The sequence below is a fragment of the Garra rufa genome, chromosome 4 (assembly GCF_049309525.1).
Source record: "Garra rufa chromosome 4, GarRuf1.0, whole genome shotgun sequence".
Lineage (NCBI taxonomy): Eukaryota > Metazoa > Chordata > Actinopteri > Cypriniformes > Cyprinidae > Garra > Garra rufa.
The window spans coordinates 23068788-23085388 of NC_133364.1; the positions used below are offsets into that span (position 1 = coordinate 23068788).

The 16601-nt window shown below is 37.8% G+C and overlaps 1 protein-coding gene across 1 annotated transcript in view; it reads right to left on the reverse strand.

Annotated features, from left to right (window-relative positions):
* ppp1r12a (protein phosphatase 1, regulatory subunit 12A) overlaps nt 1–16601 on the reverse strand; it is a 94388-nt gene that overhangs the window by 31430 nt on the left and 46357 nt on the right. The window contains exons 4-10 of the mRNA XM_073837797.1: nt 7196–7355; nt 6424–6568; nt 6249–6323; nt 6064–6155; nt 4481–4641; nt 3686–3816; nt 1940–2058 (exon numbers count right to left, since the gene is read on the reverse strand). Coding sequence (XP_073693898.1) covers nt 1940–2058; nt 3686–3816; nt 4481–4641; nt 6064–6155; nt 6249–6323; nt 6424–6568; nt 7196–7355 — 883 coding nt within the window. The remainder of the gene's footprint in view (nt 1–1939; nt 2059–3685; nt 3817–4480; nt 4642–6063; nt 6156–6248; nt 6324–6423; nt 6569–7195; nt 7356–16601) is intronic.

Here is a 16601-nt window from a genome sequence, read left to right on the forward strand (position 1 = left end):
CACGGTTCGGCACGCATGTGATTCGCGGATTGTGATTTAACTGTTAAGTCTAACCATCATAGAGTAAAAATGTATAATTTGCACATATTTTGTCTTGCCAATTTACCAATTCAAACTATTTAAAACCATTGCAGCAAAAGAGAACACGCGCGCACTGTTTTTTAATTTTTTTTTTTACCGCTGTCGCACACACCTGAAGCAAGCACGCGCACAGAGAGAGAGAGAGAGAGAGAGGCAATTTAGACTGCGCGATTCACACAGATTGATTCCTCTTTAACTTCTATTTGAACAGAAACATACATACAAAGTCATGTCTAAATACCCGTTTTGGTATTCTGGTAAACACAGTCAGTTATGTCACAGTCGGTTATGACAGAAACAGCTGAGAAAGAGATGCGTGCCAGTATTAGATAGGTGCATTTTGCCTTAAAGAGACAGCATCCTATAAATACCTGCAGTGAGAAGCACTAGTTATTTTACAATTAATTATTAAATTTCTGCACCTGAATACTAGGGTTATTGATTTTATTAGTAACTTTATGTTGTTATTCATCTACACTTGTCATTTGTGTAATTGTTCTTGTTTTGTTACTGACTTTTTTAGTTCAGCTGGTAGTTTCTGCTGTGGATTAGAAGTACTTAAAGTAAGCATTCAGTAATTAATAAAAAACAAACTTTTTTTGTTTTGTTTGTTTTTTGCTGATCCGAAAAATGATCCGAACCGTGACTCAAAATACGTGATATGATCCGAACCGTGAGTTTTGTGATCCGTTGCACCGCTAATATTTAAAAATAAAAATGGGCTACAACAAAGAAACAATCAGTCAACGAAATAATATTTAGTATAATGTAAAATAATAATAAAATTTGAAAAATATAAATTAAAAACAAATACAATAATTCATAAATAAACCAATAAAGATGTAGACAGTAATACTAAATAGTAATAAAGTACTAAAATAAAATAAATATTCTATTGAAAATACATACATAGACAAATATAAAATATTTTACATAGTATTTTAAATATTCTAAATAAATAAATAAAAAGAATAAAGAAATTTTGCAATAAATATAAATATTTAAAAATAAATGTTTTATAAACAGGCAAAAATGTAAAAGGTAATACGATAAGAATACTAAATAGTAATAATAATAATAATAAAAATAATAAACAAAATTAAATATATTTAAAAATATTTTATATAGTATACTGTAAATATTCTAAATAAATACAACTAAATAAAAATAAAGAAATAAAAAAGTAATAGATTACTAAATACTAAATAGTAGTAATAATCAGTAAATGTAATTGTAGTTATTAAAATAAAATAAAAATATTTCAATACATTTAAAAATATATATATAAAAAAATATCACTAAATAAATAAAAATATAGCTATTTATAAAAAAAGCAGCTATTTTATAAATTTATAAATATCTATTTTAATCAATCAATAGCCAGCTATAATGCTGCTAATATTCAAAAATAAACTTTACGGGGAAAACATGGAAGCCGCTTTGAACCATTTTTTAGTTTTCATTGCTTCAGAGTATACTGACTAACAACACAAACATGCCCAATTTCAATCAAGATGTTAGTTTTTGCTAACTCATCAGCATCCTGGTGACCTGTTAGGACTCAATAGTAAATGAATTCTCTTTTTTCCAAAGTACACACAACACTGAAGTCACCCTGTCATATTTAGTCCACCACATTCAGGTATAAAACTAGAACACACGATTCTCAACAGAAAACAGCACGTCATCCACAGGCACAGCCGCGACTGACAGCGATAACACCATGCAGTGAGCCAGTGACAGGAAAAGGAAATGGTCTTGGATTAGGCAGTTATCTGATTGGTTAGGGACGTGGTCATGTAGAGAAACATACAGGGTGGGCGGGAAAAAGGGGCGGGAATCACAATGCTGAACACACCGATGCCTCACCATCGCTTTTTTGGGCACAAGTGAAATGCCAGTTTTGCGCAAGCCTTGACGCCACAACGCAGGACAGCCTGGCTCCCCCCCAGGCACAAGGGCAGTAATGTTATCAGACTAAAGCCATCCAAGACAACAGCAAAGATGAGTAGAGAAAGAAAAACAGATGATTGTGAAGAAAAAAGGAAGAGCAAGAAAGAAACCCTGAATTAAATAAATCAAAAAGCAGCAGCAAAAGAAATAGATATTTCATGATGCACAAGTGACAGAAAGAAAGCGACAGCAAAGAAAAAGATTAAATAAATGAAAGCCTGGTCACAGCATATAATGTTTGGAGAGCTCCTGCCATTCTAGAAGGCAAACTTAATTTAAATTCATATTAAAGGAGTAGTTCACTTCCAGAACAAACATTTACAGACAATGTACTCACCCCCTTGTCATCCAAGATGTTCAAGTCTTTCCTTCTTCAGTTGTAAAAAAAAAAAAGTATTTTGAGGAGAACATTTCAGGATTTCTCTTCATTTAATGGACTTCTATGGTGCCCCTGAGTTTAAACGTCCAAATCCAGTTGAAGAAATCCCAGCCAATGAAGAAGAGTCTTGTCTAGGTAAGACAATTGGTTATTGGTCTAAACTAGTTTAGAAACTACAATTTCTAAACTTTTTAAACCTGAAATGCTCGTCTTGTCTAGCTCTGCGTGTACTCCGTGTATTTCGGTTCATGACAGTTAAGGTATGTCGAAAAACTCCCATCTCATTTTCTCCTCCAACTTCAAAATCATCCTACATCACTGTTTTACCTTTTTTTTTGTAAAAGGCGTTTGACCTTCTTTGCATGTTCACTTCATGTAAACACTTGGGTCGGTACTTCTGCAACGATGTAGGACGATTTTGAAGTTAGAGGAGAAAATGAGATAGGAGTTTTTCGACATACCCTAACTGTATTGAACCGGAATACACAGAGTACACGCAGAGCTAGACAAGACGTGCGATTGAGGATAAAAAGTATATAAATTGTACTTTTGTTTAGAAAACAACCAATCGTTTCACTAGATAAGAGCCCTTTGAAGCTGCATTAAAACTGCATTTGAGAAGTTCAAACTCAGGGGCACCATAGAAGTCCACTATATGGAGAGAAATCCTGAAATGTTTTCCTCAAAAAACTGTCTTTACGAATGAAGAAAGAAAGACATAAACATCTTGGATCACAAGGGGGACGCGTACATTATCTGTAAAAAAAAATTATTGAAATGAAAAACCTAAATAATTTAAAATATCAAGTCACTTTAAATTTGGTTTATGGTGAAATCAAATTTGCTCTGAACTATAGCATATTCTAACAAATTGTGTGGCTCCTTGATGAAATTCCCTTATTGTCCAGCAGAGGGCAGCAGGTACATGATAAAGAGCCTTGGAGGACATTTTCTCTCCTCTCAATTGAAGTGCACAGTCCCAGAATTCACTGCACACTGAAAATCCTGAATAAGGCGCATATAAGCCTTCTTTTTAGTATTTTGCGAACATGAAGCCACGTAACATTATGAATCTGTAGCTCCTTCACTATGTTACGAAACCAACCTTGAAACTAAGACAATAACATTCATTCTGAAAAGCTGCAGACGCAACTTTCTTACTGACTCATGCTGAAATACATGCTATAAAGAATGAATGATATTGGCCAGGAGAAGTCTGGGTGGAGGGAAGGGTGGACACCAGCACGTTCAAGGGGGGGAATATATGTGTACCTTTTTGGTAGGTGAGGTTGGGGTGGTCACCTGGTTGCTTGGGGTAGTTGGGGACGTGACGGTGATACTAGCAGGCGCAGATGCAGGTGTACTGTTGGAAATGCTTGACGGAACAGAAGACTTGGTCTTGTCTGGAAAAAAATAATGTGTAAGTAAATGGAGCTTAAAGGGATAGTTCACCCAAAAATTAACATTCAATCATTAATTAATCATCCTCATGTCGTTCCAAACCTGTAAGACCATTGTTCATCATTGGAACACAAATTAAGATATTTTTTAATAAACCCAAGAGCTTTCTGACCCTGCATAGACTGCAATGGGACTACCATGTTCAAGGCCCAGAAAGGTAGTAAGACTAAGAACATCATCAAAATAGTCCAACCGTAATGTTTCGAAGCTACACGAACACTTTTTGTGCACAAAGAAAACAAAAATAAAAATTTTATTCAACAATTTATTCTCTTCTGTGTCAGTCTTCAACATGCGTTCATAAGAGTTCCACAACGCATGATATTTTAAACTATTTTAACATTGTCCATTCTACCTTTCTGGGCACAGAACGTGTCAGTTGCATTGCTGTCTATGCAGGGTCAGAAATCTCTCGGAATTAATCAAAAATATCTTTATTTGTGTTGTAAAGATGAACAAAGGTCTTACGTATTTGGACTGAAATGAGGGTGAGTAATTAATGACAGAATTTTCATTTTTGGGTCAACTATCCCATAAAGATTTGACAAAATTACCACACAGCTAGTTGTGAAAGCGTATGTGGAGGTCAGTGTATCGAACAGTTACCTGCTTCATTCTCAGACTCTGAGTCTTCCTCCTCCTCTTCTTCACTAGAGCAGCTAGACTCATCTTTCTTCCCCTCCCCCTCTTCTTCATCCACCTTCTCTGGCTCCAGAGTATCAATTCGTGGGACAGTCTTCTGTGGCTCCAGTAGAACCGTTTCTTTACTAAAGTACAGATGGCACAACTTGATCAGTTATTTAATAGCAGTTTGGTTTTGCCATTTAAAATGGATTAAAGGATTAGATGACTTCCAGAATTAAAATTTTATGGTAATTTACTCACCCCCATGTCATCCAAAATGTTCATGTCTTTCTTTCTTTCTTCAGTCGAAAAGAAATTAAAGTTTGAGGAAAACATTCCAGGATTTTTCTCCATATAGGGATTTCAAAGGGGTTTAATGGGTCGAAATTGTAGTTTCATTGCAACTTTGAAGGGCTCTACATGAACCTAGCTGAGGAATAAGGGAAACTAGCGAAACTACTGGTGTAATTACCAGTAGTTTTGCTAGTTTCCCTTATTCCTTGTAATTCTTGTGAGAATTACAAATGTACACTTTTTAACCACAAATACTCATCATGCTCTAGCTCATCCAATGCACATCCATGATTTTACGCATTACGTAATCACGTTGGAAAATTCAAGCACTGTTAGTTCTTCATCTGTGTACTTCAGGTCAAAATCTTAGGGTAGGATAAAAACGTTGCTTTACCTTTTTTTTTCAAAGGGCATTTGATTTTCTTTGCACGTTCTCTTTGTAAACACTGGGTCGGTACTTCCACCTACGTCACGCATGACCTTTCCAATGTAACTACATAATGCAGAACTACCATTTGTGGTTAAAAAGTTTGACATGATGGTTTTGTTGTTGTCAATTCAATCAACTGACTTTGAATTGCTGCTAATTTGAAAGTGAAAGTAAAATGCGCCCAGGCATTTACAAGCGGTAAAAGCAAACATAAGCAAGGTAAAATCGGAAAAACCTAGCAAACTGGAGCACAGTGGCACTGAGAACATTATATTTCACACACAGTAAATTCTGCACAGCTTTTTAATGTAACAGCGTTAGTCCAACGAATCGTTTATTTTGTAATGCATACTGAACCGAAAGCCTCTTACCAAATGGTTCAGTATGAATATGTTTATCGTTACACCCCTAATAAACTTTTTTTTTAAGAAAAAGACCAAGTGTTTCACTACATAAGACTTATTCCTTGGCTGAGAAATTGTAGAGTCCTTCCAAGCTGCATTGACAAGATTTGGACCTTCAACCCATTGGCTCCCATTAAAGTCCACTATATGGAGAAAAATCCTGGAATGCTTTCCTTAAAAACCTTCATTTCTTTTCAACTGAAGACAGAAAGACATGAACATCTTGGATGACATGGGAGTGAGTAAATTATCAGAGAATTTTTCATTCTGGAAGTGAACTATTCCTTTAAGTTTGAAAACCACTTGGATTAACCAAACTATAATGGCAAACATCAAAACGAAAAGCACCAGTTGTGCATGTTTCCTTGACATTTGTGAAAAGGTCAAGATATCGAGTAATCAGTATATCTTCGCTCAAGTGAGCAGTAGCCATTTACCTCTTCAGTGGTTTCACAGATTGATTATTGTCCCCAGTAGTCGTAGTTTCTATTAAAGGAGACTTCTTAACATCCTTCTTTTCACTCAGAAGCTGAAACAAACACAAACCGCATCAAGATAAGGCTTAGGACAAAGCCGAAATTACATTTACAATTGAAGATCCAATGCCAGAGTGAGAAATTACCAGATTCTGTTTCTTTTGCAGCTCCTCTAAATATCCCAAGATATCCTCATCAGCTACGTCAAACGCTGTCTGACCCTGAGAACCAAAAAGCAACACCGTAAGGGTTGAATTCAAAGCCTTTAAAGACGACTACACAGTAACTAGCAGCACACAGAGAGAACCATAAATCCCATACCACTTTATTGACGATGTCCATATCACACAAATGCTCTACTAGTATCCGGCAGGCCTCTTCTTTGCCCCAGTGTGCAGCAGCGTGGAGCGGAGACCAGCCATCGTAGTCTTTAATATTTACATCATACCCTGCTTGGATTAAAAGCCTGCAAACAGTCAGAGCGACAGAAATAGCATGATGAGATTAGACAAATCTGGGTTTCTTGGATTTTGGTGCCGCAATCTAAGCTTGGCCTCATTTGCCAAAGTGCACCGTTGGGCTCATTTTTCCATTGCCTAGAAGGCAGGTTATGCATGCCAACAGTTTGTAGTCATGCGTATAAAATACGCATTAGATGTGAAGTTTTCTAAAATTGCATACACACAAAAAAAAGCAGTCTATCTGGTTACACTCCTGTTGTTTTGGTGCAGCGGCAGATGGAGCATTTGTCAAAGTCACTCAACTCTGACAGCCAAAGACCGAAAGCACCATAAACAGAGACGCTACCTAACTCCTGACACACGTCCTGAGCAGTGTTTGTTCATCAGCTCACGATAATCTAGTGTAATGGAGACAGATAAACAGGTCACAAACTGTCTCGTCCTATGTACAAGACCCTTGGCATATTGAAAGAGCTGAAATGGCGATGAAGTACCAAAGTTTCTTCCTTCACTAGCTGCTAAATCTCACTTGTTGGCGAAGGAATAAAGACAAATATTAATCACAAGTGTCTACTGAATCTTTTGTGGATAGCAAATGCCAAAATCGCTCTTTTGAAGGCAAGCAAACTTACTTTAAAACCTCAGCGTATCCCTTGGCTGCAGCGACGTGCAGTGCGGTCCCCCCAGACTTGGCGTGCCGGACGTCGTTGATCTGGCCGCTGTTAAGCCACTGTCGCGCATCCCTTAGCATGATCCGCTCCTCCTCTTTCCTGGCCGCCTCGATATCCACGCCTGGAGCAAGATGGAGGGAGGGGCAGATCCTTAGGATTAGTACATATACTTAACCTGCCCAAACTGTAGAATATCAAAGAAAGCAAAATAGATGGCACTTTGGCATGGTTAATACATTTTTGATGTTTCTTTGAACTCCAATTAACAACCACAGGGGTCATTAGGTTGACTGACTATAGTATAACAAGGTAAAGTTTTAGTAACAACTAGTGTGGCTATAACAATGTTAAAAAATTGTAAAAAAAAAAAAAAGTAATTAGAGCTGCAAGCAGCATTGGCGGGCCCAAGACGTGCAATCACAACCCAATAGCATCAAGAAGGGTACACTTTAAAATCAAATGTATAAAAGACACATTTGATTATATTTGGGCTCCTTTTCAATGCATCTTATAAATGTTGTATACATCCTGAGGCAGTTTGGATTTAAAGGTTACAGTATGAAATGAAAGGGTTACACTTTAAAATCAAATGTGTGAAAGAGACATCCGAGTGTATTTTGGGCTCCTTTTCAAAGCATCTTATAAATGTTGTATACATCTTTCATACAGTCTGTTTTTCTTTAGTAACATGCATTTTTATAGGTGTTGAATTTTATCTTTAGCTCTATATAACACTTTCTTTAACGGTTTCCTAATTAGTTGCTTATTAGCAGCTACTATCTGAAAAACAGTGCATTCAAAATAAGAGACATATTATGGAAAACTACCAGGAAGTTCTCATTCTAGGGTTTACTTTGATTTTATCATTTAGCATTCAAGTGTGCATAAAAATACTCCATGCCTACTTGAATTCTTTTTATTGTTCACAAAACACAACAAGTTAACTAGTCCAAATTGGAGGGCTGCCAAATGGGTCACTGTGCCTCTAGTCTATATAACCTGCTATTTAGGCATGTAGAGGCCTGACAGCATTAAGCTAAAACAGGAAATAACAATAGAAAGTTGGGAGCATGTAACTTTGAAGTTAGCGACCATTTACCAAGTCTCTAAATGCTTAGCAACATCTCCACTGAGTGCTAAACCAAAACAAGATCAATGCTGTATATATACAGAAATAAAACTGACAGCTACTTGACCTTTCATTTTTGTGAGAACAATGAACGTAAAAGGAGGCATCTCAGATTACAAATGAACAGCGTGAGGATCATGCCACATCCCTTTTATGGCTACAAGCCCGACCGAATGGCCGGCAGGTGCGGCTGCTGGGAGGAAGTGAACTGCGATGTGATTAAAGTGACAGATTTTGATCAATTTAGCTAAGAGACGGGGGCCCATTTTTGACAAGAGAGCTGGAAGCAAGCCAGCTATGGGACAGAAATCTGCAGGAATTCCTGTGCAAATTCCATGACAGAGCTGTTCTGTGTTGCAAGAAAATTCCTATCGTGGAAAGAAATTAGGAGAGTTAAGAATATGGCTTATCGTTGTATTTTCTGATGTAAACAGGTGACGTCTAGACAGTAATTCTCCAAAATTCCTGAAAGATTTGTATTTGCTGCCAATGTAAGAGGTTAGGAATAGAGTTACAGCAGTTCTCCAAATATAAATCCAGCTTCCTAAGAACTAAACATTCAAAATTCATGGTATTACCATGTACAGTTGAGGTCAAAAGTTTACATGCACCTTGTAGAATCTGCAAAATGTTAATTATTTTACCAAAATAAGAGGGATCATACAAAGTGCATGTTATTTTTTATTTAGTACAGACCTGAATAAGATATTCCACATGAAAGATGTTTACATATAGTGCACAAGAGAAAATAATAGCTGAATTTATCAAATTTGACTGTTCAAAAGTTTACATACACTTAAAACTGCGTTACCTGAATGATCCACAGCTCTTTTTTTTCTTTGTTGGTTTGTTTAGTGATAGTTGTTTATGAGTCCCTTGCTTGTTCTAAACAGTTCAACTGCATTTTTGTGTATTTGAACCCTTTCTAACAATGACTTTGATTTTGCGATCCATCTTTTCACACTGAGGACAACTGATGCAACTATTACAAAAGGTTCAAACACTCACTGATGCTTCACAAGGAAACACAACGCATTAAAAGCAGGGGGTGAAAACTCCTGAATTTGAATATCAGAGTCAATTTAAGTTATTTTGTCTTCTGGGGAACATGCAAGTATCTTCAGTAGCTTCTGAAGGGCAGTACTAAACAAAATAATATGATATTTAGGCAAAAGAAAAAACACGCATTCATTCTGTTCAAAAGTTCACACCCCTGGCTCTTAATGCATCATTTTTCCTTCTGGAGCATCGAGCATGTAAACCTTCTGTAATAGTTGCAATATGAACCGACAAACAAAACAATAACAAAACAAGGCAAAAAAGAAAAACAGCAAAATGAAACAAAACTGATTGAAAAAAAAAATAAAATAAAAAAATGAAAGGATTAAAAAAAACAAAAAAACAAACAAAAAACATCAACAACAAGGTAAATAAGCAAAAATAAAAACAATACAATTAAACAAAACCAATTTTTAAAAAAAGCAATGTCGACAATGTCACGACGCTGCAACACGTGATAAAATGTCTCTTTTAATCAAAGTTTTTGTCCTAACTAGCCACGATTTTTGTTTTAGAAACTGTTTCTATTTCTGCGACATCACGGCTGGAACAACAACATACAAACTATGACAATTACAATCTCAGGTACTGATTACGTGCTTTATTCGATGTTAAAAGTGTCTAATGTGAGTTTGAGTAGCATACTGCCTGACATTTATAGCCTTACTGAAAGCAACATCAGATTTGTTTACCTTAAAAGTTTATCTTAAAACTACATTTAAGCAAACATACATTAAAACTGCAAACTGCAAAAGTGTTTTCCATGACAAAGACGGTATCAGTCATTCAGTATGTAGTTGTAATAATCTAAAAAGGTTTAATATTTATGAATTAGATTATAAACTTGTCCATTTAATTGGAAGTGCAGTGTGTTCTGCGCTTCTGAATGGCTGTGATATTTCAGTGATTTTGTCATGTCGTGTCTGGTGTGGACAGCCAAATTGGAATCACTGGAATCTTGTCATATCGCGTGTAGTAAGGACACGGTGTTAGGTTCGACATTTAGATCTAAAACAATGCGTCTCAGCTAAACAGCTGTTTTAAAGCAATGACTGGAGACTTGAAGTTTGTTTTCAAGCACAGTGATTTGCAAAAGCCATTCACTTTCAAAGAGAGTTGGTGTTTTCTAAGGGCATGTCAGCGACCAGTGCAAATGCAACATCATGCAACGGCACACCCAAACTACACGTGCTGCCATTCGTGCGACTTCTCTCCCTATGAACATTAGCCCTTTATTTGCCGGTGCAAAGCAGAGCACCAGCACTTCTCAGCAACCCAGGACAAAAGGCAAAGGATATACTGTCAATGGGCTCTCGGGATGCAGATGCTCAAAATGGTGAACACGTAGCGATGTCACCAGTGGCTCTGCTGATTCAACACGGTCAACGAAGGGGGGAAAAACAGCTTTGCTTTGTCTTTCCTTCTTAATAGGTTTGAGTGCATTGTGTAACAGACAGCTGATTAGTATAATGGCTCTTTTCTCTCGTCTGAAAGACCAAGGCTGCACGCACCAAGTAAAAACAGGTAGAACAAAAGTGCACTGAGTGCCAGAAGAATAAGCAGCCTCTATAAAAAGCAAGAGACCAATTGACCTCCACAAGAGAACTCAACAACAGCCAAAAGCACTGGATAGGAGCTTGGGTTTACAACCGAAGCGTTCAACTTGCCTTCAGTTTAGTAAAGCCCTGACATACAGTTGAAGTCAAAAGTTTACATACACTTTGAAGAATCTGCATAATGTTAATTTTACCAAAATAAGACAGATCATACAAAATGCATGCTGTTTCTTCTATTACAGAAGGTTCAAATGCAGGGGTGTAAACTTTTGAAGGGAATGAGGATGTGTACATTTTTCTTATTTTGCCTAAATATCATATTTTTTTAATTTAGTACTGCCCTTCAGAAGACCCTGATCTTCAAATTCAAACTTCCTGGTTTTCTGAGGTACATCAGCCCTGTTTATAACAGAGAATTTTGGCCAGAATTTGAAAGATTCTCACTAGATCTCGCAGCAACCTTATTCATTGTGCGGCATTTTCAAATGCTCCTCACTGGATCTCGCAGCAGTAACAGTGTTGCAAAATCAACGTTGGCTCCCGAATAAAGCTGTTCGGTGTTTGTGCAAGTTTGTTTGCATTGCAGTCCAAGCTGATAAACGGTCAGCGCTGAGCAGCTCAAACGTGTCGTGTTAGTTTCACTTTCGTTTCGCGTGCCATTTTATGTTTCTTATCTGAAACAGAAATGGCAGAGCTTATGAGTTGAACAACGTGGTGGTCGCGCCAGTGTGACCTCTCTGCCGCTCTGCCTCCCGCACACACACGCACACACTGCCACTCACGTCACTTTTTTTAAATCCCAGACAGCGCGAAACATGAGTCCCGCAAACGCGGCGCCGAAGAGCTTGTTGTATGTAATCGTAGGACAAATGGCTCCTTAGTTTCAAATGGTTTGGGAACAAGGTGATCGCTTTGAAAATAAAGGCGTTTGTCTAGGTTAGAAGCTCATTTGAAACATTGCCACGGCTCATTTAAGAAAATGACAGCTCCGAAGAGACGCCGCTTTAGTTGAGGTAACAGTGCTAACCATAATAAAGAAAGATGATGATCATCATCACCTTATCGGTTACCACTGAAATGTAGATGTAATGTATTTCCAAATCTAAGCCCATCTTATGCGGAATGTTGCCTAATAGACTGCAACATGATAAAACCAATGGATAAAACAGGCACCTTCAGAATGCGTAAAAGACGCACCGGCACTTTTTTTTTAACCGACTACCGACAACTTTGACCGGTTAACGTTGATACGGTCAACCACCGGTCAAACGGTCATCGGTTAACATCCCTAGTGACCACTCACGAAAATTAGTAACACTGGCAGAAAAAATGGTCACAGTCTGGAGCCCTTTAATATTACCGCAAGTGTCCCGCGCGCTTCAGTACAAGGAGTAAACAAACCACGCGCCTGTACAATTCATTAACACAGAACCACGCATTAATTCATATTTAAACAGTCGGTTTTCGGCTTAATATTAGTTCATATCACGATTTGATTTAAGTGTAATGAACTACCTTTGATTAATGCATCAAACTTTGACAAATTCCGTGACGTTCCGCGTTAAACTGTAAATTCCATTTTGACTGGATTCCGCGATTCCGTCCGTGTTTTCCGCATCGCGGAAATCATAAAGCCCTACATATGAGACATGCCGCCGTTTTACTGGCTGGTTGGTCCAGTCTGAGATACTGCCAAACAGCGGACAAACTGCTAGCACATTTGTATTTCTTCTTCGCTGCTCTAAACAGTGGTTGCTTGTACGGTGGCAACACTGTTTGCATTCTGAGCCGCGAAGAAGAACTGGCTTCCGATTTGCTAGCGGGAATAACTTATATCTTAAGAAAATGGTATCGGATCGGTACGTGGGTTCAAGTACTCGCCGATTCCGATGCTAGATTTTTTTTGTGGTATCGGTGGCATTTCCGATACTAGTATCGGAATCGGAACAACCCTACTCAAAATCATACAGTCATTGTTGAAAAGGGCTCAAAAATGCTGAAAAACCAAAGAATCTGTGGGTCCTGAAGGACTTTCTGAAGAACAGCAGGTAGAACAAGGGACTCATGAACAACTATCACTTAACAGAATAAAACAAAATCAACTACTATTTCCTCTTGCAAATGTCTTTTTTGTGAATTATCTTATTGAGGTCAGTACTAAATAAAAAATAACATGCATTTTGTATGATCCCTCTTTTATATAAATAATTAGGCTAATATTTTAAACTTTTGACTTTAACTGTACTTGAAGCAAAATTAAGGAACAAACTGGTGTGACCACTGCTCAGGTATCGCTTGAGACCTTCCCTTCCCGAGTACACTGGGGCCTTTGGGCTCTTTTACATAAGGTGCATTAATACTCTTCACCCGAAAAGTCATTTTTTGTCAGATAGATTATGTCACCATACATGATGGACTTAACGCCTCTGAATTTCTGAGCAACAACAGCTAGAAAAGTCTGTTGCTTTGGGTAGGAGAAGCTTCCCATCACCTGATTTCCCTGAAAATGAGCAACTGCTAATAGGTCTGAGGGATGACCCTGCTGAAGGGGTTGTGATGGTGGTTTCTGTTTAAGATTAACCTCATGACTGGGGTCTCGTTCAAACGGAGACAGGGAGTGGGAAAAAATATAATCACATTAGAGGTTAAAGGCATTATACAACCCTCACTGTTACATAATGCCATCTCTGAGCTGAGAATAGTGCTGTGCCTTATAATACAATACACGGAATACAGCGTGGGCTCCTGTTCTACTCTGAGCACTGAATGACAAGCATCCTTGATCAGAAGAAAAAGGGTTCACCAGCAACATGACTTCTGAAGTCCTTAGGCTACGCAGGAAGAACTGTACAGAGAACGTCTGCAGGGGTCTATCACACATGCGGACACTACTTCAAAAGCTGAAGAGTGTCCTTCAACCCTCAAATGAAGGCTGACAGCTGCCATTGGCTGGGCCACACTGGATGGCCATGAGCGTGGGCTGAATTGCGAATGTTATATAACATGCTCTTAAAGAGTGTGACATGCTAACAGCAGGGCAGAGCAATTACCAACAAATTCATGCCGCATGTTGAGCTGTTAGGAGCGATAAAGGACAAGCACAAGCTCGGTTTGTGCTGTCTGAGAATTGTCTTGCCACATAACCAATTTGAGGCTCATGTTACAGCTACTGTGGATTTGCTGCTAGCCAAAGCCACTAAAGCGGAGGAAGGCATATAATTCTTCACAAAATAAAAAAACATATCTTGGACAGCCAAAATGAATTTCTCAATGGCCAATAGTAATATCTGGTCAAAGCTGATTTGGAAACGATGAAAGAAAGAAAAGCCAGTTCTATTAAATGGTCAAACGCCACAGTTATTGGCTGATGTGATAGTGCCAAAATGGCCTAATATCAACCAATTCATCACTCCTGAATAATCGGCTCAATTTTTTGCATTTTATTCCCTTACTGTTTCTGCATGTAAGGTTGTACCACATGACTGGAGGACAAAACCAGCTTCATTGTTTGGTAAAGGATCATGAAATGAAGAAATCAAAATGTTCTTGATATTTAAACATATGGAAAGTTACACAACAACAAAAACACCGCAAGTTTCAGAACTTAAAACTAATTCCTCAGTTTAAAGCATGAATTATTCCTTTCTACTCTTCTGAAATCGGGACACTAGTGACGTAACGACTCTTCATGACACACTCCTTAGCATGCTTCATTGCTCTATGTAATCAAGGAGTAAGACCGGTCAAGTAAGATAGTCAAGCTCTGTGTTTTTTTTCTGTCTCAGATGCTGTTCTCTCAGTGGAAGTAAAGAAACTGCACCTCAAAAAAAAAAAAAACTTTGCAAAGCCTTCCTAAACATTGCATGACTAAGTTTATTTTTAATGATGTGCCTGAGTAACTGAAAGATTTAAGGGATAGTTTACCAAAAAATGAAAATTAATCCCATGATTTATTCACCCTCAAGCCATCCTAGGTGTATATGACTTTCTTCTTTCAAATACAATCAGAGTTATATTTAAAAATGTATTGGCTCTTCCAAGCTTTATAATGGCAGTGAATTGGGTTCAAGACTTTTAAAAGTGTAAGTCCAATAAAAGTGCAGCTATCCATCATAAGTACTCCACACAGCTCTGGGGTGTTAATAAAAGACTTCGGAAAGTGAATTGATGCATTTGTGTAAGAAAAATATCCAAATAACAATAACGTATAAAACGAGGACTCGTAAATAAGACATGTTGAAGGATTTTGTGAATGCGTGTATGAAAGTTTGCGAAAGCTTGAGATTACGGTTTCTTAAGTTTTAAATATGGATTTTTTTGTAAACCTATCGATTCGCTTCAGAAGGCCTCTATTCAACCCTCTGAGTTATGTGGAGTACTTTTTATAATGGAAGGATGCACTTTTTTGGCCTTCAATACCTCAACCACCATTCACTGCCATTATAAAGCTTTGAAGATCCAGGACATTTTTAATACATCTCCGATTGTATTTGTCTAAAAGAAGAAAGTCATATACACCTAGGACGGCTTGAGTGTGCGTTTTTGACAATAACTTTTACTGAAAGATAACAGCAGAGTCCAGCATTTTATTCTTGGAGGCAAAGCAAGAACAGTACATTTATTTATAAACTTACAGTGTGTTTGTAATAAACGTCAAACTAGTGTTTAACGCTATTAAGCCACCAAGCCTATCATATGTACAGATTTTATTAGTTGAGTGTTGCTAATAAAATCAGTACATATCTGGATCAGAAATATTTGTTTTGAGTTTAATATATTTTATTACAGTTTGTTACCCTTGCTCCTAGTGAGCTACAGTCCTGCAGACTTCAGTTCCAACCCTGCTTCAACACACCTGTCTGTATCCATCAAGTAGTCCTGAACACCCTGTCTGTATCCGAAAACTGGAAAATGGGAAAAGTTAGGAAGGCATTAAGGCATGTTCGAATCCAATGTTAGCTTCACTTCCTGCCTCCTGAAATATCTTCAACTGATTGATTGTTGAAGGCAGCATAGATGTATGCCTCGCTGCCTTTGATATCCCACAATCCTGTATGTTACATATTCCGTGATGGTTGAACCAAAAAAATAAAGATGGCATCTGAAAGTTGCGTTTCATTGTCCATTTGAGTGTAAATGTATTTTTCTGACCAACTTTTTGCACAGTATTATACGAATTAAATATTTAGTTATAGCTATCATCAAAGCTCATTCTGTTTTGTTGTAGATCATTAAACTGTTACGCTGCCTCTGTTAAGCATTTCCGAAATCAGTTTAGTGAAGTGCCTTCATGCGTAAATGCTACCTGCGTAGTCATTGCCGGATAAGGCAACAAGTCAGCTGCCTAGGTTTATTGGGGCTGGAGCTTAAATCTGGGGGACAGTAGCTCTACAGAAGCACAGTAGGAGACCCCTGGTCTAGACAGTGGTTTACTTCCTTCACCTTTTGTTAACAGCGTTATGTTTATGTTGCTTTAGTTGCTAAACGCAAATGATTGTGTTTTTTTCAATATACGGCTCTATCTCAGTGCTTGCCATCTCGAGTTTCAAAATACGGCATGCTGTAAAGGATGGCTCGAATACAGTGCAATGAAGTTAGCCAATCACAGCAATGGGCATTTACT